Raw genomic sequence first — 25,949 nt, forward strand, 5'->3', positions numbered from 1 at the left:
GGTGCGTCACATTCACCCACTGCAGTGCCCAGCAAGGTGCTCAGCTTTACATCTGGAACAACATGGACATTAAGTGCTCATTGTCACTGTAGTGAGGATAATAAGAGTAAGACAAGTGCTCTGTTTCGCCGTATCAAATGTAAACACCCTATCAAGGTGGGTAGTATACAGGCCCTGAGGCCTGTCAGGTTAGTAGTTATCCCCAGATATCACAGCATGATGCATATAAGAGTCTACAACTCCCCCTGGGTGAGAGACCAGACTATTACACGCTACCTGTCCAGCCAGTGGCGGTACTCATTTACAGCTGGGTGGACTGGTTTAGGTGAGTGAGGTAATTTTTCCAGTTCACTTGAAAAAGATTTCAAAGTTTTGACACATTTGCATTTTGATGATGACCTATGATTTGACTTTGACCTTAGACCTATGACCTTGACATGACTTGCACTGGAATAGGATGATCCATTGAGTGTATTTACCAAATTTTATTAAAATTGCTGTTTGCATTTTGAACATATTGCCAAGGACTATAGAAAATGACATGATTTGAGCTTGACCTTTCAACAATGACCTTGACACAACCTTTGTTTGGACATGATGCTCCACTGACATTATTCACCAAATTGGAGTGAAATTGCTCTTTGTGTTTTGAAGATATTGCCACGGAAAGTAGCTGATTGCGTCTGATGTGACCTTGACCTTTGACCTATGACCCAGAGATAAAGTGTGCCATGAGAGGAAGATCCACTGAAGTTAAGTCTGATCAAAATTAATCTTTGCATTTTGGAGATATTGGCACAGACAAACAAAGCAGATGGGCACACACGGGTATTAGAAAAGGTTGTTACCACTTTATGGTGAGGCTAGTGTTTGGGGACTGGGCAGTAGGAAATTAAAGACCAGGTGCAAACAGAGCACACAGGATATATAAGTTGTGATCATTTGCTGTGTGCCTTGTCAGCAGTGACCATGGATGAAGCCATGTGGTGGTATCATCATGCCTCTCAGGAAGCTCTGGAGTAGGACGGCTATCTCTTTCTCCATCTCGACGCTCCTCCAGATGACTTCCCAGCTGTGGTTTCTCATCCTCTGTAGCTTGACAGCTTCATCCCAGCTGAGTGAGTGAATAAACATTTCAGTGTTCCTGATATAAACCAATCCTGACACATTCACATGAGGGATGTCTGGTTTCACGTTAGTTGTGAATGACGTTAACCACATTGCTCTCTATAATGCTGCAAGCAAGTTCTTAATTAAATATAGTGAATATTAGAACACTGGTGAACAAGGCCTCGTGACATCACCAAGCTAAAGTCAGTATGGAGTCTGGATGTGCATGAGCATGTATGTTGCTTGTTCAACCAACACATTTTCACTCCCAAGTCGTCACATTTTTATATTTTATCAGTGCCACTTTGCATAACAATGTAAGGAGTTAGGTAGCTCTGTTGCATCATTTTGTGATCGGTGGGAAGACGGATTTTTTGACAGCTGCGTCATTTCTCTCTGACAGCACACGGAATGATCTGCTTCACTTCTGCAACATCAGGGAACATTCATTGATGTTTTGTTTATATTAAGTTTGTAGTTAAGGTGTCCCTGTCCATCACACAGTGACGGGGCTACCAGACTCATTATGTATTGACGTTTGGCCAGAATGAACCCTTTGCATCATAGATGACGTGGGTCTGAGAGTGCACTAGTTCAGCATATATTTGACCTAAAAAAAAATCCAGATCTGTGGAAGCGTGTTCATTCATCAGCCTTCCAATGACGTTGTTCCGGGGTGATGTTAAGTTAATAATTATTTTTAATCATCAGGGACCTATCTCTCTCTCTCTCTCTCTCTCTCTCTCTCTCTCTCTATATATATATATATATACATACATACATATATATATATATACATACATATATATATCAATCAATCAATCAATCAATCAATTTTTTATATAGCGCCAAATCACAACAAACAGTTGCCCCAAGGCGCTTTATATTGTAAGGCAAGGCCATACAATAATTATGTAAAACCCCAACGGTCAAAACGACCCCCTGTGAGCAAGCACTTGGCTACAGTGGGAAGGAAAAACTCCCTTTTAACAGGAAGAAACCTCCAGCAGAACCAGGCTCAGGGAGGGGCTGATGAGTTATACATACATACATATATATATATATATATATATATATATGTATATATATATATATATATATATTTATATTTATATATACGAGGTCGGTTAGAAAAGTATCCGACCTTATTATTTTTTTAAAAAACCATATGGATTTGAATCATGTGTGATTGCGTCAGACCAACTTGAACCCTCGTGCGCATGCGTGAGTTTTTTCACGCCTGTCGGTTGTGTCATTCGCCTGTGAGCAGGCTTTGAGTGAGGTGTGGTCCACCTCTCTCGTCTATTTTTTATTGCGAATAAATGTCTGAACGATTTGGATCTTTGCTGCATCAATTTTTTTCCAGAAACTGTGAGAGACCTCCAGGTGGACACGTTCAAAAAATTAATATGGCTTTCAGGGACGATTTTATGGGGATTAAACAGATTACGGGGTGTTACTGCCGCTTTAAGGATGGCCCACAACTGCTGAGAGTGCGGCGTGCTCCCAGCCCCCATCGACAGGCTGACACCCCGCTGGAACAACCAGATCATTTCCAATGTGAAAGCTTTGTTGATCCGGGACCTCGTCTGACTTTCACAAAAAGGCAGAAGATGTGGGCATCAGCACTTTTTCCGGCACATTCCACCGTTACAGGAGTTTTTTTCATGGAAAGAAAAGTGGAGGGACGTGCCACGGCTCCGTTCATTACGCGGGACAAAACCACTTCGGTGTTGGTCTCTCGGGACAGCTTTCAGGTGGATTTCAGACGGATTACGGTTGCTTTCCAGTCGTGTGAATATCCGATTGTGATTGTGCATGAGCTGGACATGCCAGAACATGTCCCGTGAGGCTTCATCACGGCTTGCTTTGCGCCGAGTGGCTGCACCGCGACGCACGGAACTCCTCCGCACGTCTGTCTTAATATGCCGGAAAAGTGCTGATGTCCACATCTTTTCACAATTCCTGTGCTAGTCAGATGACATACCGGATCAAGACAGCGTCCAGTTTAAAAATGAACGGCACATTTCACTGTTACAGGAGTTTTTGTCATGGAAAGAGAAGCTGCTCCACCGCGCGTCGTGGTGCAGCCGCTCGGCGCAAAGCAACACCGTAATGAAGCCTCATGCGCATGCGTGAGTTTTTTCATGCGTGTCGGTGATGTCATTTCCCTGTGGGCAGGCCTTGAGTGAGATGTGGTTCAGCCCTCTCGGCTGAATTCCTTTGTTTCACACGCTGCTCGAGACGGCGCGAGTTGCTTTATCAAAATTTTTTCTGGACCTGTGAGGAATATCCGAGTGGACACTATTCGAGAAATTTAGCTGGTTTTCGGTGAAAAGTTTAAAAGCTGATGAGAGATTATGGGGTGTTTCTGTCGCTGTAAGGACTTCCCACAGAGCAGGACATCCTGCAGCGCTTCCAGGCGCCGTCGTCGGTCTGTTTCGACCTGAAAACATCCTAATTTAAGGCTTAATTCACCCAGGACGTCGTGAGAGAACAGAGAAGATTCAGAAGAGGCTGGCATGAGGACTTTATGTGGACATTCCACTGTTTAAGGACATTTTGTAATGAAAGACGTGCGCGCAAATTCGCAGAGTCGTTTCCGTGACGACTCGGCGAATCTGTGTACACCGCGACAGGAAAAACACCTCCGTGTTGAAAACCATTTGTAAAATTCAGGCGGCTTTTGATGGCTTTCAACAAGTGAGTAACTGAGAAATTGTTTAACAGCTTGGGCATGTTCCAACTTGTCCGTTAAGGTTTCCAACGGAGGTGTTTTTCCTGTCGCAACCCCCCGCGGTCGGGTCCGACCTGACATGCGACTCTGCCCGCACGTTCTTTCATTACAAAATGTCCGTTAACAATGGAATGTCCGAATAAACTCCTCATGCCGACTTCTTCTGAAAGTTCTCTGTTCTCTGACGATTTCCTGGGTCAACAGAGCCTGAAATGTGGAAGTTTTCAACTTGAAACGGTGAGACGCTGCTGCCTCGAAGCGCAGATCGCCGTCAGGCGCCGTGGGCCGTCCTTAAAGCGACACTACCAGACCAAAATCTCTCATCAGCCGTTAAAATTTTTACCGAAAACCAGCTGAATTTATGGAATGGTGTCCACACAGTTGTGCCTTACAGCTTTTGAAAAAATTTTTATCAAACAAAGCAGCAGTCTCTGAGCCATTCCTAAACAATGAAAAATCGACAAGAGGGTGGGCCACTCCTCACTCAAAGACTGCCCACAGGCGAATGACGTAACCGACAGGCGTGAAAAAACTCTTGCATGCCCACGAGGGTTCAAGCATGTCTGATGTAATCACACGTGATTCAAATCCATATGGTTTTTGAAAAAAATAATAAGGTCGGATACTTTTCTAATAGACCTCATATATATATATATATATATATATATATATATATATATATATATATATATATATATATATTCTTCCGCTTTATCCAGAGTCGGGTCGCGGGGGCAGCAGCTCAAGCAAAGCCGCCCAGACCTCCCGATCCACACACACCTCCCCCAGCTCCTCCAGGGGAACCCCAAGGCATTCCCAAGCCAGCCGAGAGATGTAGTCCCTCCAGCATGTCCTGGGTCTTCCCCGGGACGTGCCCGGAACACCTCTCCAGCGAGGCGTCCAGGGGGCATTGTTGGGTATTTTCTCCTCCAAACATTCTTAAAACCTTTGATAAGACAAACAGAGTCAAGAAACACCAGTGAGACAGAAAGTCAAATTAATCACGTGCGGAGTGCAGCCAGGCTGTACACCAAGGCTACACTAAAGTCTGGCCTGTGCTCCCGCTCTTTTTATTAGAGAAGCCCTCATTACATCATAAAACTTGTCCTAAGGGGGGGGGGGGGACAACGCAAGACAAGTTTCTTCCCATAACAAACACATACGTCAATAAGTGCAGCTGTAAGGAAAAACAGTTTCTTTCTTTTACTCTTATCGTCGAAGGTCAGCACATCCCGTTCGTCTGTTGCAGTTATCAGCTGTTGTGCATCTGCCTGGAGTGTCCTGGTCTTCACACTAAGCATCACATCACAACAGTCAAAACAACCTTCAGTTCTTTTACTCCCAGTTCAGCCTGACCCCATCATGCTTCACTCCCAGTCGTTAGCGGCTACAAAAACAAGTTGTATAATAATAATAAGTACATCCAGCTCTTCATTCCCAGTTCAGATTGACCCCAGCATGCTAAAAACAAGGTTGAATAACACGTACATTCTCAGGGTTAGGTGCAAAACAGCACAATAACGTTTTCATAAGAAAGAAGACAAAGGTACAAATGTTTAACAGTGATAACACTCAACAAAAATATAAACGCAACACTTTTGGTTTTGCTCCCATTTTGTATGAGATGAACTCAAAGATCTAAAACTTTTTCCACATACACAATATCACCATTTCCCTCAAATATTGTTCACAAACCAGTCTAAATCTGTGATAGTGAGCACTTCTCCTTTGCTGAGATAATCCATCCCACCTCACAGGTGTGCCATACCAAGATGCTGATTAGACACCATGATTAGTGCACAGGTGTGCCTTAGACTGTCCACAATAAAAGGCCACTCTGAAAGGTGCAGTTTTGTTAAATGGGGGGGGGGATACCAGTCAGTATCTGGTGTGACCACCATTTGCCTCATGCAGTGCAACACATCTCCTTTGCATCATCCGTGAAGAGTACACCTCTCCAACGTGCCAAATGCCAGCAAATGTGAGCATTTGCCCACTCAAGTCGGTTACGACAACGAACTGGAGTCAGGCCGAGACCCCGATGAGGACAACGAGCATGCAGATGAGCTTCCCTGAGATGGTTTCTGACAGTTTGTGCAGAAATTCTTTGGTTATGCAAACCGACTGTTTCAGCAGCTGTCCGAGTGGCTGGTCTCAGACGATCTTGGAGGTGAACATGCTGGATGTGGAGGTCCTGGGCTGGTGTGGTTACACGTGGTCTGCGGTTGTGAGGCTGGTTGGATGTACTGCCAAATTCTCTGAAACGCCTTTGGAGACGGCTTATGGTAGAGACATGAACATTCAATACACGAGCAACAGCTCTGGTTGACATTCCTGCTGTCAGCATGTCAATTGCACGCTCCCTCAAATCTTGCAACATCTGTGGCATTGTGCTGTGTGATAAAACTGCACCTTTCAGAGTGGCCTTTTATTGTGGGCAGTCTAAGGCACACCTGTGCACTAATCATGGTGTCTAATCAGCATCTTGATATGGCACACCTGTGAGGTGGGATGGATTATCTCAGCAAAGGAGAAGTGCTCACTATCACAGATTTAGACTGGTTTGTGAACAATATTTGAGGGAAATGGTGACATTGTGTATGTGGAAAAAGTTTTAGATCTTTGAGTTCATCTCATACAAAATGGGAGCAAAACCAAAAGTGTTGCGTTTATATTTTTGTTGAGTATATATATAAAATCCTTAACATTTCCCACCTGTTTATCGCCTGTTAAACATATAGTAGTAGTTATCACCTAGCTTAGCACTTCTTTCTTGAGATTTTCACTAAGAGGTTCATCATGGTACGTAAAGCATCTATTTCAGTGTTTTGAGCTGTTACTATTTTTTCAGTTACATTCATGAACAGACCCAATCGATAATTCAGTGTTTCAATCATTAATGAATTTTTTTCTTTTTTTTTTTTTTTTCCCCACTCCTATCCAGGGGAACAATGAATGTGCTATTTTATCTCCTACAGACCACAATTTTTGGTCCTTTGGTACATCCGAGCCCCACATGTGATCATGTGGTAACACATCTGGGTATATCAATCTCCTCCGTCTGGTGCTGCCATTCTTCTCTGTGGAGGTCCTTGGCACTACCACATATGTATGGTCAGTCACCTGGGTAGGTGCACACACACCACCCCAATTTGGTGGGAGACTCATGTACAGTCTGGAACCACAAAGCCAATAGATGTCATCATACACCGGAGTACCATTTACAGGTGGTAGCAAAAACTTACTAACATAAGCACATGATTCATCCGTTACCCATGGACAGGAGCCTGTATAATTACATCCCCGTCCAATGTGAAGAAGATAAGTACCATCCACATATTATGTTTTGGTTAGGCTTAAATTATTTGATAAAACATACGTTTGGGTACACAGACGTTTCTTAATTTTACCTACAGTTTTATTCCCTGTCCCGTAAAAGCAAATTGGGAATGGCCGTTGTGATGACAAGTTAACGTGATGATATTTTTGCGTTTCCCTTCAGTCTAGCCAATGGAGCAGCACTTGGGCACGCTTGTACGTCCTCTGTTGAAATCCCTATCATATAAGTGGTTGCACTGAGGCAAGTGGTGTTAGAACTGCCCCCGAAATACAGTTTGATTATGCATCCGTATGATAAGACATTCTGTCACCCTAGCAGGGTACGGTTTAGCCGTCAGAGCTGGGTGTGTTGAGGATATAGGTATTTGCGAACAAACATAACAATTAGTAACGTAATTCCATAGCCAATAAATGAACATCTCTGTACCACAAATTAGTATGGTATATATGAGGGTGTCCATCTGTCTCATTCACATTATGAATAAACCTCTTCTGACGTTGCTTGCGTTGTTCTCTGGCTCGGTCCACAGTGAGCTGCAATTCTTGGGTCAACCACCAGGCCAGGAATCCGAGGAGCACGAAACACACTAAGATCACAACGCAACCGGCTACCCTACCAACAGTCCGGCAGCGGCGGCGCTGAGCACGCCGCTCCGGGGTCTGCTGTAGTTCAGTCATGATTGCTAGGATACAGTGTTGTTAACCACCTCACCTAATAGTGCAAGGATCTCCCTGCTTCACTGGCATTGAGACAATCTATTGCTAATTAAATAGACTCCCTTTGTAGCCAGACTTCCCCTTACACTGTGGAGGCAGCCAACACACGCTGTATCTTACAGTGATGTATCCACGTTGATCTCTCCGCTATCTTTACTGCAGTTGGTGTTGTTAACAGCACTTGGTATAGACCTTCCCAACGAGGACTGGACCAGTTCTTCCTCTTAATCACTCTGATGAACACCCAGTCTCCTGGCTAGACTACTGGAAGGCCGTCCTGTGGAAGATCAAAATTATTCGGCAGTAAATGTGTTTAAGTTATCTCTTTCTGTGTTAATGTCTTTTTCATAAAATTTGCTAATGTTTGTTCCTCATCTGCTGTTTTAGTATCCATGTCAAAATTGGTAGACGATATGGTCGTCCATAAAGTATCTCAAATGGTGTTAACCCTGATGGTGTTGGTGTTATTCTCATATACAATTTTACTAGGTCCAAACATTCAATCCAGGTTCGTTGTCTCTTCTATACATTTCCTTAATCTTATTTTTATTGTGCCCTTTGTCCTTTCCACTAATCCTGCACTGTGTGGATGATAAGCACAATGATTTTTGAGATTGACCTGTAGCGCTTCTCCTACGTATTGCATTATTGTATTAACAAAATGCGCTCCATTATCTGAATAAACTGTTTCTGGTATTCCAAATCGTGGAATGATGTCTTTGCACAATGCCTTAGCCACTGTAAGTGCATCTGCATGTTTTGTAGGGAACAATTCTACCCATTTTGAGAAGGCATCAATTATGACTAAACAAAATTCCTTCCCTTCATGTTTACTCAGCTGTATATAATCCATATGAATCACTTGAAAGGGATATTGTGGTGTTGGAAATTTGCCTCTTTGGGGTCTCAAATTGCCTTGTGAATTGTGTTTTGCACATGCCATGCATGCTCTACAATGCTGTTTTGCATATGCATCGAACCCATAAAGACAAAAAATAGATTGCAATTGCGATATCATACCCCCTGATGAGACATGCGTCACGCCATGGCTCATAATAGCCGCCCATTTAAACATATTTTTTGGCAATATGGGTTTCTTTTGTGGTCATACGTACAAATCATTTGCATACGTAGCTCCTTTATTTATCCACATCTGTTTTTCTCTTTCAGTTGCCTGCTGTTGCATGTCAGCAAGCAGTGTACGACCTAAATGCAAATCTGGAGTGGTTTCCTGTACAACAAAAATAGAAGAAGTTGCTGCTGCCTCTTTTGCTGCTCTGTCAGCAAAATCATTTCCTTGTGAAACTATATCAGAGCCTTTGGTGTGAGCCGCACATTTGCATATAGCAATTTGGTTAGGCAATCTCACAGCCTTCAGTAGTGCAGTTAGGAGAGTGGCATGAGTCACTGGCTTTCCAGATGATGTCACCATTCCACGCTCTTCCCACAGTTTTGCAAACACATACACTGTGCTGAAAGCGTACTGGCTGTCTGTATAAATTGATACAGCCGTACCTTTAAACAGATAGCAAGCTGCAGTTAAAGCAACTAATTCAGCTGCTTGTGCTGAAAATGACGATGGCAATGAAGCAGAATCCAATACCTCTGAATTTGTGACAACAGCATATCCAGATTGTGGTTGTCCATAAGCATTTTTAGTGGAAGAACCATCCACATACACAATTGTACTGTTTGGGATGGGTGTGTCCCGGAGGTCCGGGCGTGCTTTCGTACAGACTGTAGCTGCATCAAGACAATTGTGCGGCTCACCATCCTCAGGTAAAGGTATCAATGTGGACGGATTCAATGTTGTACAGCGCTCTACCGTAAGGTGTGGTTGTGATAATAGCAAGGACATGCACGAAAGATGTCTTGCTGGGGACAAAAGGCTCATGTTTGTCTGCAACAGAAGTGCAGAAACTGCATGTGGAACTTTCAATGTCAGCTGATGGAATAGAACAACATTACTGCTACTTTGAACAGCCATAGAGGCTGCAACAACAGCCTGTACACATGGTGGTAGAGCACTTGCCACTGCATCCAATTTAGATGAGTAGTAGGCAACTGGCCTTAATTTTGAGCCATACACTTGAACCAAAACACTAGTCATGAACTTATTCTTACAATCAACTGTTTGAATGAATGGTTTACTATAATCTGGTAGTGCCAAAACTGTGGATGACACTAATGTTTGTTTTACTTTTACAAAAGCTTCCTCAGCATCTTTGTTCCATTCCAACACAGTTGACATTGAAATATCATCCTTGTACATCAAATCAGAAAGTGGACTAGTCAACTCTGCATAGCAGGGAATCCATGCCCTGCAGTAATTAGTCAGTCCAAGAAATGACATCATCTGCTTTTTGGTTTGTGGTTTTGGAGCGTGCAAAATTGCTTCCTTCCTGTCAGACAGGATCATGCGCCCTGTGGCTGATAATTCATGTCCTAAATATTTTACTTTATCCCTACACAACTGAACTTTGTTTTTACTCACTTTTGTGGCCATTATCAAATAAGAAACATAATAATGCTACTGTGTCAGTTATGCAGTTTTCTCGTGTGTCAGAGGCAATCAAGATGTCATCAACATACACCAATAGTTGGCTATCTGCCGGTGGAACGAAATTGGCTAAACATGCTGACATGACTTGAGAATAAATAGTTGGACTCTCTGCGTAACCCTGCGGTAATCTGGTGAATGTATATCGTTGTCCTTTAAAGGTAAAAGCAAACCAGAATTGACTATCTGGGTGTACTGGCACAGAGAAAAATGCATTACTTATGTCAATTACTGAGAAACTATTAGAATTTGGTCTCAGCGAATTTAACAAGGTGTGTGGATCTGGAACGCATGGTGCTCTTTTAATCACAGCAGCATTTACTGCCTGCAGATCTTGAATCATTCTCCACCCCACTGAGGGCGGAGCCTTTTTTACAGGAAATATGGGTGTGTTACATGGTGAATCTGGACATGGCACTATTACTCCTGCTGTTAATAAATTCTCTACTACTGGCCTGATTCCTTCAATTGCATCAGGTTTCAATGGATACTGTCTTACACATGGTCTGTATTCTGTTTTTGGTCTTATAACTACAGGTTGTGCATTTTTTTATCAGTCCTACGTCTGAAGAACCTGTTGTCCACAATCCTGATGATACAGAAGAGAGAAGATCATCCTCTTCAGGACTCAACTGAAACACTCAGGATTGTGAAGTGGACACATCAATGTGTGTTCCAGCTGTCAGCACCAATGAGACATTAACTGGCACTTTATACAATTTAGTTGATGGGCTGAACTCCGTTCGTGGTCCAACTCTGCTCCAATCAGTGGCTGACAAAGCTGTTATGACTGTCAGTCCCAATTCTTGCCATTCTGTCAAATATGGCTTACAAAGTGACACATGCAAAGGCATACCTGTGAATCTCAATTTTGAAACATCTTCAGTGGCACCTGTTACTGTTATGACAGCTGTTGAGTTGCCATCATGAATCAAATCGGTCATTGTCAGCTTCACAGGTGAAACGTTTTTCAATTTGTTTTCATAGTCACCATCCGGACCTGGAGGATCTTTATGCCACATTGTGACATGCAGGTCAGGTGGTGACATCTGTTGTTCAGGATTTTTTAGTAGGGCTGTCGCTTGCAAGACGACATCTTTACCCCATCCTGCAGCATCTTCTTCTGAAATGTCAAATGTATAGTAACAGTGGAATGTGGGGTCATCGCTTTCTTCTCTTACCATGTTAACGCCTCCTGTGCGTTCAACAACTAATTTCCCTTGTTCCACAATTATGGACAAGCCCAATGCAGTCAATCCGTCTCGTCCTAAGAGGTTAACTGGACATTGTGGCATGTTCAACACTGACATAGTACATGTCAGGCCTAATGGATCTGTCAACGTTATGGGTTTAGTGATAGGGACGTCTGATGTTTGTCCATTTGCAGAGCGAACCCTAAAACTTTCGTTGCTCAATTGATGGACAGGTATGTTGTCATTACATGTGGTTCTACATGCTCCTGTATCACAAAGGAATGTCACTGGTCGTCCATTTACCAACAAAGTCACTTCTGGTTTTGGTACCAGATTTCCCAGTAAGGCACACAGATCCATATCACAATCAGACTGCCTATCTGATGTGGAATCATAGATTATGGATTCTAGTCATTGTGGATACTGTGGCTGCGGAGGATTATTCCGTTGTGGAATTCCTCCTGCTGCTCCATCAGTAGGTGGATTCGGACAGTTTCTATACATATGTCCCTCTCTCCCATAGTTCCAACAAATCAGGGGACCACATGGTGGCCCTCCCTGCCTGTGCTGCTGCCGCGGTTGCCATGGTCCTTGACGTTGTGGCTGTCCACCTTGTCTGTTTTGCCATGGCTTTTGGGGGCGTTTGCACTGCTTCTGCTGTCTTAAGTTACCCTGTTGGTAATATATTTCACCATCTCCGTGTGCTACATACACTCCTTTGTCGCTGTTTCCTGTCTTTTTCTGCTTTAAGACTTCTTCTGCATGACAACAGTGGGTGTGTGTTTCTTCCAATGTGCCTGTTGGCAGTCCAATCCAATGTTTCTGTATCCAAGCTTTTATATCCTTGTTGGAATGTTGGATCAGAGCGTTTTTCAATTGTTGTTCATACACAGGTGTTCCTGGCAATATGCCACTGTGGACCCTAAATACACTCTCAAATCTGCATCTAAACTCTGTCCATGGTTCTCCTTCTTTCTGTGTTGTCCTGGTAATTTCAGTGTAATTTATCTTTGGTCCTAACACACCTTTTGCACGTGTAATCATAGCTTCCACTCTTGTTTTCAAGACTAGATCATCATGTGTCAGTGGTACGCCTTGTTGGTCTGCAGGATTCCAGTCTCCGCGTATCTGACTCCATTTAGGGCCACATGCTTTCATCCACACCTGTTGGACTTCAGGTCCATTAAGGTGGTAAGAATTTCTAATGTTTTCTATATCCTGCATAAATCCCTCGATATCAACATGTGGCGATGGTATCATGTCGACTGCTGCTTTGATATCATCAGCATTCCATGTTCGATATACGAGCATGGTTGATCGATGTCCTGCTGTTCCTGCACGAGGATTTGGTACTTCTATCATAGGATAGGCACCTCCCTGGTCACTGTGTTCCACCATGGGAGGGGCTGTGGGCACTTTCGCTTGACTACGTGTTTGTGGTTTTTCTGGTTTTTCACTTTTTACCTTAGGTTTTACTGCTAAATCATACTGTGGTGGCGGTACATCGTCATCCTCTGGTAGAGGAGATAAAGGTGTTGTTGTCACCGACGATCCAGCCGGCGGTGGTTGTTGAGGCTGTTCTGGTTCTCTGTGCTGAATTATCACATCTTCTTCTGCCTTACCTACAGCTTTCTTTTTCCTTGCTTTCTCTAATTGTCGCTTCTCTGCTCCCTTCCGTCTGTTCTCTGCTTCCTCCTCCCAAAATGCCACTAAATCTGCCCCTACTTTCTGCATCTTTTTCTCATCACCTTTATGTTCCTGTTCTAACTCCTTCTTTAGCTTCTGTATACTGATCAGGTTCAGTCGTCCATCAAAGTCATGTTTATTTATCCAGGTCTCCAATTTCTTTGTTGCTTTTGGATTTTTTGCTTCCATAAATTTCCAGTCGTCAGTTGATAAATTTTCCTTATTTTTAGACGTCTTACCCCCCATTTTTATTATCCCTTGTTATAATTTGGACTTCAGACGGGGGCACACCTAGGGTGTTCTAAATCTGAAGTTTTCACTTTCTTTGGACGTGACAATTAATTTGCCGTCGTGTGGTTGATTCCTTTCACCTCCCCGTAGGAAGCGGAATCACTTGCCTCTGCATCCGCACACACGGTTGTCACTAACGTTGTCCAAAGTATTACACTTTCACACAGTTATTCTATTTACACTTACACAAAACACTATTTACACATAAAAACACTTTTTAATAATCGTACGCGTATTCTTAGGCCAGGGGAGCTCGCCCTCCCGTGAAATTTAACTAATGTCCTGCATTAGGGGACTCCGCCGTCCCTGCCAGATTTAACTGCTTTTTTACAGTGCACGTATTTCTACCCGGGATTTCCTTTACGTATTAAAACAGAGGAGTCCGTACCCTCCTTCTGGAATTTAACTACGGGCGTCCCTCGCAACCGTAGAGGAGTCCGCCCTCCTCGCGGATTTTAACTGCTTTACATTAACAGACGATTCCACGCCATCGCTTACGGAGTTTAACTGTTTTATGTGATCTGATCACCACTCACTCAGTACTGTTACAAAGAAATTCTACTCACTGACTCGACCTCCTGTCTGTCTTCTTCGGGAAAATCTCGTCAACCAGACGATGCCAACGGTGGTCGACAATTGCAGACACGATCAATCGATCGGACCTTGGCCAAGGATTTACGTCTGGACTTGGCGACCCCCGCCGGACACCTCCGGTGTTGTTGAGATCCCGGACGAGCCCCCAGTCAATGTTGGGTATTTTCTCCTCCAAACATTCTTAAAACCTTTGATAAGACAAACAGAGTCAAGAAACACCAATGAGACAGAAAGTCAAATTAATCACGCGCGGAGTGCAGCCAGGCTGTACACCAAGGCTACACTAAATTCTGGCCTGTGCTCCCGCTCTTTTTATTAGAGAAGCCCTCATTACATCATAAAACTTGTCCTAAGGGGGGGGGGGGGGGGGACAACGCGAGACAAGTTTCTTCCCGTAACAAACACATACGTCAATAAGTGCAGCTGTAAGGAAAAACAGTTTCTTTCTTTTACTCTTATCGTCGAAGGTCAGCACATCCCGTTCGTCTGTTGCAGTTATCAGCTGTTGTGCATCTGCCTGGAGTGTCCTGGTCTTCACACTAAGCATCACATCACAACAGTCAAAACAACCTTCAGTTCTTTTACTCCCAGTTCAGCCTGACCCCGTCATGCTTCACTCCCAGTCGTTAGCGGCTACAAAAACAAGTTGTATAATATTAATAAGTACATCCAGCTCTTCATTCCCAGTTCAGATTGACCCCAGCATGCTAAAAACAAGGTTGAATAACACGTACATTCTCAGGGTTAGGTGCAAAACAGCACAATAACGTTTTCATAAGAAAGAAGACAAAGGTACAAATGTTTAACAGTGATAACATATATATATATATATATAAAATCCTTAACAGGCATCCGGAAAAGATGCCCGAGCCATCTCAACTGACTCCATTCGATGTGGAGGAGCAGCGGCTCCACTCCGAGCTCCTCCCGAGTGACCGAGCTCCTCACCCTATCTCTAAAGGAGTGCCCAGCCACCCTGCGGAGGAAACTCATCTTGGCCACTTGTACTCGCGATCTTGTTCTTTCGGTCATGAGCCAAATCTCATGACCATAGGTGAGGATCAGAACATAGATCGATCTGTAAATCGAGAGCTTTGCCCCCCTACTCAGCTCTCTCTTCACCACAATGGCCTGATACAGCGACTGCATCACTGCAGATGCTGCACCGATCCGTCTATCGATCTCACGCTCCATCTGTCCCTCACTCGTGAACAAGACCCCGAGATACTTAAACTCCTCCACTTGAGGCAAGGACACTCCACCGACCTGAAGAGGGCAAAGCACCTTTTTCCGGTCGAGAACCATGGCCTCGGATTTGGAGGTGCTGATTTTCATCCTGGACGCTTCTATATGCATATATCATGGTCCCCAGAGGCTTAAGTTGCCAGTGTTTACCATACAGATAATGTAATTACTTTGCAATGCTTATTTTTAGGGTTATACTGATGTCCTTTTGCTGCATTTGCTATGTTTTCCAGGGTTAGAGGATGTTTTCTTTAGTCCTCAGGACCAGACAGTTATGGAAGGAGAAGGAGTGTTTCTCCAGTGTGTGTCCGGAGAAAGCTCACCTCCTGCAACCATCACCTGGCTCAAAGACGGCAACCCGGTCACAAGAGGCAGACAGATTCACGTAAGCAGTGTGTGTGTTGTTTTGAAATGCCATTCCCAATGCTCACAAAGCACTGTAAAACCTGATGAGTTAGTTGAACTCAAACCATCCTGCTTCCTACCATCATCCAGGTCAAGGAGAATTACCTGAATGAACTCAAAGAAGCCACTAAGCTTCTCCGGGTACTGGGCAAGTGACTGTACTGAATGTGCACATGCAACTAGTACACAGGCATGGCAAACGTGAAACTGTAGAATATTGTCCATGATGGAGCCTGTAATGTCTCAATTTTCAAGCAACTAGAAAACTCACATAATTTGCATTTCCACATTTTTGTCAAGCAATTAACGTTAGGTCTTCCTACAAGTCTGCTCGATAAACTTGTTTTGTCCACAGTTTTGTCCAAATGAACTTATATCAGTAGCCAAGCGGGAAAATGTATGGAACATGCTAAATGGAGTTAGCTCCCGCTTTACCCTCACCCCGATCCCAATACGCTTGTTCTGTTCTTTCAACAAAAAAACCCCAAAAACCTATACAAAGCTAGACAGCAACACATTTAAGTTACCTGTCAGGAATGCAGGCGAGAGTGAGCAACGTAGTCCTCGAGAATCACTGATGGCCGTGCCGTAAAGTCTCTGTTGGGAAAGTGTAGTGACACGGACCCACAACAGGGGGCGTAAATGAACGGACAATGGAAGGAGTCAAATTATAACACTTTACTGTTGTGAATGACACAACTAAACACAGCAGATTACAGAATGTGCAAAAGTCAATAAGGTGTCGTGTGGGCAGGCTCGACGATAGGAGACGCCCGTCTGGAAACGAACCGGAACCACATGATTCCCACTGCCACCGAACCCGAGGAATACTGGAGCCGCCAAGTCCCGAAGTCCCTAGGTGGCCACCTTCATGGCGTGTCGGATCTGGTACTGCTGGCAGAAAGCAAAGACAGTCAAGGGTGGGTGTGTGAACACCCAGTAACAATCCTGGTGGGAATTCCACCTCCACCTCTCACTCAATACTTGCAGCGATCCCTCAGAGGAAAAAGAGTGCCGTCTTGCACAGCCTCCACAAAAAGGACCGGTACTCCTGCAAACACTCACAATAAACTGATTTACAAAATATCACAAAAAGGCTGAGGATATTACCTCTGGTAGAAGATGATATCTCGGCAGTGTGGTGGAGGTGTCTTCCTGCTTTTATTCCAGATGTGGATTTGATGATTAGTGACAGTTGTCACGGATGATGGGTGACAGCTGTCACCACGGCTTGTTCCTGAGGCGGCAGCGCCCTCTCGTGCCTGAAGCCCGCACTTCAGGCAGGGCGCCCTCTGGTGGTGGGCCAGCAGTACCTCCTCTTCTGGCCGCCCACACAACAGTCTCCTCAGGTTGAAGTTGGTTGTTAGCGGTTGAGTTCGGTGCTCGACGAAGGCTCCGTCTTCACGTGGCCTGTGTCGACTGACAAATCCAAGTTGCTGGACAGGTCTAGGCAACAGAACTGTCTGGCAAACTGCTAGCAACGGTGAGGCACATCTATGCTCCGCACGGCCAAAGGCTACGATGCAACTGGTGTTTTCGATATATACATTTAATTTATCTTCGTCTTCCTCCCTCTTTAGAATGGCGGGTGGCAACCATCAACTTAGGTCCATACCGCCACCTACTCTATCGGATGTGTCAACGTTTAAATGATCTCATCAGGTCTTCTATTTATATTACGTGGCCTATGACGTAAATATACTGTACAATCGATCTCAAATTGTAAACTAATTTATACATTTTCATGAATTTACCATACAAGGTACATTATAGAAAACTACAAACTTTAAAGTTACATGCATTTTTTGTTTTAAAAATCAATTGTCTGAATTAAAATAGAGATAATTACTCTTACTAATAAAAGGACATGTTAATAAATCATTTAATATTTTTTAAATCTTATTTCATAAAATACACTGCAGAAATCAAATGTATTCAAATTGCAAAAAGTACTTTTTGACCTTTAATACAACTGCTATATACATCATACCAACGTATATCTTAAAAGCAGATGCCATTTCTCTTCACCTCACATTTTCAAACAGGCTGTACTGTCTTGTGAATACCTATCTTGTCAGATCTTGGACACTAAGTGGAGAAGGGCCTGGACCTGGATGGGAGACCATGAGCGAATACCGAGAGCCTGTGGTGTTTGGAGTGTCCGCTGGCTCAAGTGTGCAACAGCGCTTTTGCCAAACTACTAAGGGCAGCAGCAGCAACCCTTTCCCTGTTAAGCACTCTGGGTGACTTATGTCATGTTAAAAGCAATATAAAAAACACCAACAACAACAACAAAAAAAAAAACTAAAATGACAACAAAAGCCCATGCAAAGGACTTACAATTCATGTCACAGAGGTTCAAACTACTATATTAAAAATATGACAAATTTAATTAAAAAAATTATTAAATAAACAAAAATGACAGCAATAGAGTAAAAATGCTAATTTGCAGCCCACGAACAAGACACAATTTTTAAAATTGGTATGAACTTTAATAAGAACTTTAATTTAAATGAGTTAATGGAATGAACTGGAAATACTTAACCAAGACTTAATTTCTTCCAAAACTTTAAATGCACTCAAAGCATTTGAGTTGTTATAACAATATTTCATTTTTGAGTTTATTTAATTAATAGAAATGAGTGACTATAACTTTTTTCAAAGTTTGAATTGCGTTAACTTTATTAATTTAATAACATGTACTGTTTGGTTTTACAGTGAGATAAAGATGACAATATCTCCTTTATTCAGGGTGAGTATGGAGGTGGTCACCAGAAGAAGACTTCAGGAACTCTGCATCTTTTCAACACAACCCTAGAGGATGATGGGATATATATCTGTGTCACCTACAATCCTTTAATGGACATCAAAAAGGAGAGCAGGCCGGCTAAAATAACTGTGCAAGGTGAGTGTGTTTTTAGTAGAAGTAGTAGGTCAGAGGTCCTTAAAAAAAAACTTTAAAAAAATTACAATCTCCACAAATTTGTTTGGGAAAGCTAGATTGCAGTTTATTTACAGTGCAAGTTTTCATAAAACAAGTAATAACTTTTATTAAAATTTAAATATAAAAGTAAAATTTAAAAATGAATTGCTGAATTAACTGATTTAATGACAGTTCATTGGCTAATGTGTATTGTCACTATATTGGAAAAATATGTAATAAATAAGATACGAGAGGCAATTGAGAAGTTTTTGAGCCTGTCCCAGAAAAAGTAGGGCGTGGTTCTCCATTAATTGCATTCGGAGAAACCAACATTTCTCAAGAATGTGTGAAGTTTTCACTCACTGGGTGTAATTTCCCATGACCCAGTACCCAAATGCTATTTTTTTCTTTTGTCTCCTGCCGCATAAGAAAATTGGCGTTGTAGTTAATTTGGCTGTCATCATAATTTTATTACTTAGTGATGATCTACAACATCTTTGTTTTGTCAAGTGCACGTGTCAAGCAGTACACTTAAAACTACATCAGCTTTATGTTTATTTGTTTATTTGTATGCACAAATGAGTTATACAACGTGACCATTACTGGTTAATTTAACTAATTACCTCTGCCAAGGAGGTTATGTTTTCCGTCGCGTCCGTTTGTTTGTTTGTTGGTTTGTTAGCAGGATTACTCAAAAAATCCTCAATGGATTTCAATGAAATTTTTACCAGGGGTGTAGCTTGGCCTAACTTAGAAGTCATTACATTTTGGTAATGATCCGGAACACGGTCCGGATTCAGTAATTATTTAAGGATTCTTTATCATTGCAGGATAGGGCCAATTTCAACATTTTTGCATCTAACTTCATGAAGACGGGTCACAAAGGCTGAACAAAAATTAAGTTACGGCACAACAATAATTTTTTAGCATTTGTTTCTCCTCATTGAACAAACCTGTTGTTAGAAAATAAATAAAAAAAACTTGTGTAGTTCATGCAGTTTCTCTTTATAAATACATTTGCTGAAGATCTAAGAGTTTAACCACTGAATCTGAAACATGACAGTAGATGCGTGAAACGACATGGAATAAGTCTCTTTGCCAAAGGGTATTCCATGTGACATCAGTGACCCTATGGCCTTGGTGGAGTTTTGTGCTCTCTGAGTGCTTCTAGTTTATGATGGTTCTGGAATGTCTGGTCATTTTAAAGTTAACCTTCTGCCAACCCACTGTTTTAAAACAAATAAAAAACAAACACAATAAAATACCATATTTTTACCCACAACCTAAAGTGCATGCACGTATGCACGCTAACACACACAGACAGACAGAAACTGGTAAATGGGTTTCATGTGTGTCTATCTGCTCTACAGGGGTCCCAAAAAGGCTGCACATCCTTCATAGTCCTGAAAACATCACTGTTGCCGTGGGAACAAAGGCCTCCATGCACTGTGTAGTTCGTGGCTTCCCAGTTCCCATGGTGCATTGGTTCAAAGACGGCTACCTCCTGACCAATGGTTCTGCCTCATTCATTCTTCAGAACAATGACCAGCTGCTCATATTCAGGTTGAATAGCAAGCAAACAAAGAGGAATATTGATTTTATATTCTTGTTGTTTTTTCCAGGTTTTTACGTTATGATAAGCTGAGAATTATGCATTTTAAAATATATATTGTATATATTTTAATTTTAAGAGTACTGTTTTTTTTCTTTTGGTTTTAATTTGAGTTTGTTTAATAGTATGTTCGTTGTTCAGCACATTAAGTTTGTTTGTAGGTGTACTCATGTGGACGGGCAACAAAACGGAAAACAGAAGAAATGCTTAACGGGAAAAGCATGAAATTCACTTAAGCACTGCATGCATGGATGGATTTATACAGAAGCTTTGATGTCATAACCTCGACGTGGGGCGAACTTGTGGTTTTTCAAGCCTGGAAAACTTTAATGCGTTACAAGTGGATTTTTGTTGACAAACAAAATTTAAATTCTATTTTTGCTTGATTTTGTCAGGAATGTGACGAAGGGTGATGAGGGCTCCTATCACTGTGAAGCATCCAAACAGAAAGAGGCAGTCAGGTCACAGGCGGGCTTCCTCATTCCAGCTGGTACTGTATGCCAACATCTGTCATTAAGGTCTTTTTAAAACAAAAAATGTGCTTCATTGAGCCTACTTTGGAGAACATGGCGATCCATGTGGTTCTTGGTGCTGGTGTATTTTCTTACTGGTATTTTCAAAGCACACGTCACAGCTGCACAATCAGAATAAATCTTGCAAATTAACACTAGAAAAGTATATATATATGTGTGTTTATTCCTTTCAGTGTTAAATTTATGGTTTTGAAAGTTTTAATTTAACGCTGTCAGTGTTAAATTAACACTGACAGTTTTAAACTTAACACTGGAAAACTGTCAAAATGTGTCCACTCTTTCCATTATTAAATTAACACTGGCAGTTTTGTTATGAAATAGGTCAGATTTCCATATCATGAGAACCCAAAATGAAGTAAGGGATTTTGACAACTGTTTCTGCAAGTCTTTTTTTCTAATAGCCAACGCAGCTCATTAGTGTCAGCACATGAACTGTCCATGGTACTGATCAAATGCAACACATATTGATGCGATTTTCCCTATTTAAATGACATGATGTGTTGGAAAAACAAACAAACAAACAAACAAACAAACAAAAACATCCCGAGAAATGTAGCCAGGCTACAAATGTGTAATGCACTTGAACTGACTTCAAGAAATATCACAATCATTGATTTATCATTTCACAAAATTCCACTCAATCAGTTGTTGCACCTCTATGTTATTTTTTTGCAGTGTTAAACCAACAAAAAGACAAAAACAATAGTGAAAAGCAGCAGAAAGTTGCATTTTATTTAGATAATATTAATACAGCATAACACTGCTGCTCTATGCAGGCTAATGAGAGAAAATGATAAACTAAAGCTGGTAGCTATTTATTCTTACCAAATGAAGAAATGGACACAGAGATACACACTTCAGTGACACACACATGCACACATTTTGTTTTCTCAGAGATGGACTGGAGTTTCGTCCAGCAGCCCACAAACATGGTTGTGAGAAGAGGCGAGAATGTAACGGTCACCTGCAGGCCTCCTTACAGCAGACCCACAGCTCAGGTCTCCTGGTTCAAAAACAACCAACTTCTCCCTCCAGCAGCTCATGTGACTGTGCTGCACAGTGGAGATCTTTTCTTCAACAGGTCTGCGTATTTAAAAAAAAAAAGTTCATGTTACCTGGGAGTCTGTGCTTGTCTTCTGCTTTTATGTTCCTGGGTGGACCATTTGATTATTGCACCATTTGTTTCTTGGACCATTAGATCGTTGCACCATTTGACCGTTGCATCATTTAATAGTTGGGCAGCTTGTTTGTTGCATAATTTGATGGTTGCATCATTTGATTGTTGTATCACTTGATTTTTGTTTAATTTGTTGTTGCACCATTTGTTTGTTATGTTGTTACACAATTTGTTTGTTGGACCATTTGATTGTTGTGCCATTTTGAACCATTTCAACAACCAAATGGTACACAAACCATTTGATTTTTGGGCCATTTGTTTGTTGAACTATTTGTCTTTTGCTCCATTTGATTGTTCTTGACATAAAACCATCAACATGTTTATTAGACCCCATTCCTACCAGGCTGCTCAAGGAAGCCCTACCATTATTTAATGCTTCAATCTTAAATATGATCAATCTATCTTTATTAGTTGGCTATGTACCACAGGCTTTTAAGGTGGCAGTAATTAAACCATTACTTAAAAAGCCATCACTTGACCCAGCTATCTTAGCTAATTATAGGCCAATCTCCAACCTTCCTTTTCTCTCAAAAATTCTTGAAAGGGTAGTTGTAAAACAGCTAACTGATCATCTGCAGAGGAATGGTCTATTTGAAGAGTTTCAGTCAGGTTTTAGAATTCATCATAGTACAGAAACAGCATTAGTGAAGGTTACAAATGATCTTCTTATGGCCTCGGACAGTGGACTCATCTCTGTGCTTGTTCTGTTAGACCTCAGTGCTGCTTTTGATACAGTTGACCATAAAATTTTATTACAGAGATTAGAGCATGCCATAGGTATTAAAGGCACTGCGCTGCGGTGGTTTGAATCATATTTGTCTAATAGATTACAATTTGTTCATGTAAATGGGGAATCTTCTTCACAGACTAAAGTTAATTATGGAGTTCCACAAGGTTCTGTGCTAGGACCAATTTTATTCACTTTATATATGCTTCCCTTAGGCAGTATTATTAGACGGTATTGCTTAAATTTTCATTGTTACGCAGATGATATCCAGCTTTATCTATCCATGAAGCCAGAGGACACACACCAATTAGCTAAACTGCAGGATTGTCTTACAGACATAAAGACATGGATGACCTCTAATTTCCTGCTTTTAAACTCAGATAAAACTGAAGTTATTGTACTTGGCCCCACAAATCTTAGAAACATGGTGTCTAACCAGATCCTTACTCTGGATGGCATTACCCTGACCTCTAGTAATACTGTGAGAAATCTTGGAGTCATTTTTGATCAGGATATGTCATTCAAAGCGCATATTAAACAAATATGTAGGACTGCTTTTTGCATTTACGCAATATCTCTAAAATCAGAAAGGTCTTGTCTCAGAGTGATGCTGAAAAACTAATTCATGCATTTATTTCCTCTAGGCTGGACTATTGTAATTCATTATTATCAGGTTGTCCTAAAAGTTCCCTAAAAAGCCTTCAGTTAATTCAAAATGCTGCAGCTAGAGTACTGACGGGGACTAGAAGGAGAGAGCATATCTCACCCATATTGGCCTCTCTTCATTGGCTTCCTGTTAATTCTAGAATAGAATTTAAAATTCTTCTTCTTACTTATAAGGTTTTGAATAATCAGGTCCCATCTTATCTTAGGGACCTCGTAGTACCATATCACCCCAATAGAGCGCTTCGCTCTCAGACTGCAGGCTTACTTGTAGTTCCTAGGGTTTGTAAGAGTAGAATGGGAGGCAGAGCCTTCAGCTTTCAGGCTCCTCTCCTGTGGAACCAGCTCCCAATTCAGATCAGGGAGACAGACACCCTCTCTACTTTTAAGATTAGGCTTAAAACTTTCCTTTTTGCTAAAGCTTATAGTTAGGGCTGGATCAGGTGACCCTGAACCATCCCTTAGTTATGCTGCTATAGACGTAGACTGCTGGGGGGTTCCCATGATGCACTGTTTCTTTCTCTTTTTGCTCTGTATGCACCACTCTGCATTTAATCATTAGTGATCGATCTCTGCTCCCCTCCACAGCATGTCTTTTTCCTGGTTCTCTCCCTCAGCCCCAACCAGTCCCAGCAGAAGACTGCCCCTCCCTGAGCCTGGTTCTGCTGGAGGTTTCTTCCTGTTAAAAGGGAGTTTTTCCTTCCCACTGTAGCCAAGTGCTTGCTCACAGGGGGTCGTTTTGACCGTTGGGGTTTTACATAATTATTGTATGGCCTTGCCTTGCAATATAAAGCGCCTTGGGGCAACTGTTTGTTGTGATTTGGCGCTATATAAAAAAATTGATTGATTGATTGATTGATTGATTGATAAAACACAACATCCATAAAAGGACACACAGTCGCTCTGACAGGTGAAATAGTACAATGTTCAGAATGTTTTTGTGTTGTAGGAAGACAGAATATCAATGCTAAATGGAAATGGCAACATGTGTGACTGTTTAGTAATGTCTGAATAAACTCTCATCGCTTTGGCAAATGTTCTATCTATCTCTCTGTGTGTATGCGGTGTGTGTATTTCCTTCCATTTATTTATGGTGTATCCTTAATCCAAAATGGATGAAATTCATTTTGTTCCTCAAACGTCTACACATAATAACCCATAATGACAACGTGATTTTTTTCAGTTTTTTTTTGCAAATTTATTAAAAATAGAAAAACTAAGAAATCACATGTACATAAGTATTCACAGTAAAAGTAAAAGACCCTTCGGCTGCTCCCTTGTTTGCACTCGGGGTCGCCACAGCAAATCCAAGGTGGATCTGCATGTTGAATTGGCACAGGTTTTACGCCAGATGCCCTTCCTGACACAACTCCACATTACATGGAGAAATGTGGCGGAACCTTCTGCACTGAAACCAAGCGCATTAACCACTTGGCCACCACCCCCTACATAAGTATTCACAGTGTTTGCCATAAAACTCAAAACTGAGCTCAGGTGCATCCTGTTTCCACTGATCATCCGTGAGATGTTTCTACAGCTTAATTGGAGTCCACCTGGGGTAAATTCAGTTGATTGGACATGATTTGGAAAGACACACACCTGCATATAAGGTCCCACAGTTGACAGTGCATGTCAGAGCACAAACCAAGCATGAAGTCAAAGGAATTGTCTGTAGACCTCAGAGACAGGATTGTCTTGAGGCACAAATCTGGGGAAGGGTACAGATACATTTCTGCTGCATTGAAGGTCCCAGTGAGTACAGTGGCCTCCATAATCCATAAATGGAAGAAGTTCAGATCCACCAGGACTCTTCCTAGAGCTGGCCGCCTGTCTAAACTGAGTGATTGGGGGAGAAGGGCCTTAGTCAGGGAGGTGACCAAGCAACCAATGGTCACTCTGTCAGAGCTCCAACATTCTTCTGTGGAGAGAGGAAAATCTTCCAGAAGGACAACCATCTCCACCAATCAGTCCTGTATGGTAGAGTGGCTAGACGGAAGCCACTCCTTAGTAAAAGGCACAAGTTAGCCCACCTGGAGTTTGCCAAAAGACACCCAAAGGACTCTCAGGCCATGATAAACAAATTCTTTGGTCTGATGAGCCAAAGCTTGAACTCTTTGGCGTGAATGCCAGGAGCCATGTTTGGAGGAAACCAGGCACCATCCCTACAGTGAAGCATGGTGGTGGCAGCATCATGATGTGCGGAGGTTTTTCAGCAGCAGGAACTGGGATTGAGGGAAAGATGAATACACAATGTACAGAATGTACAGAGACATCCTGGATGAATACCTGCTCCAGAGCATTCTTGACCTCAGACTGGGGTTATGATCCAAATTTCAGCAGGACAATGACCCTGAACATACAGCCAAGATATCAAAGGAGTGGCTTCAGGACAACTCTGTGAATGTCCTTGGGTGGCCCAAGCAGAGCCCAGACTTGA

General features: G+C 42.2%; 1 protein-coding gene across 1 annotated transcript in view; it reads left to right on the forward strand.

The window, feature by feature from the left end:
• The first annotated feature begins 965 nt into the window (after window positions 1-965).
• Window positions 966-25,949, forward strand: part of LOC117509984 (hemicentin-2-like) — a 29,031-nt gene continuing 4,047 nt past the window's right edge. Inside the window, exons 1-6 of the mRNA XM_034169592.1 lie at window positions 966-1,118; window positions 15,706-15,857; window positions 18,629-18,782; window positions 20,171-20,363; window positions 20,808-20,902; window positions 21,840-22,026. Of these exons, the coding sequence (XP_034025483.1) occupies window positions 974-1,118; window positions 15,706-15,857; window positions 18,629-18,782; window positions 20,171-20,363; window positions 20,808-20,902; window positions 21,840-22,026 (926 nt within the window). The 5' untranslated portion in view covers window positions 966-973. The remainder of the gene's footprint in view (window positions 1,119-15,705; window positions 15,858-18,628; window positions 18,783-20,170; window positions 20,364-20,807; window positions 20,903-21,839; window positions 22,027-25,949) is intronic.

This window comes from Thalassophryne amazonica, chromosome 5, assembly GCF_902500255.1.
Source record: "Thalassophryne amazonica chromosome 5, fThaAma1.1, whole genome shotgun sequence".
NCBI lineage: Eukaryota > Metazoa > Chordata > Actinopteri > Batrachoidiformes > Batrachoididae > Thalassophryne > Thalassophryne amazonica.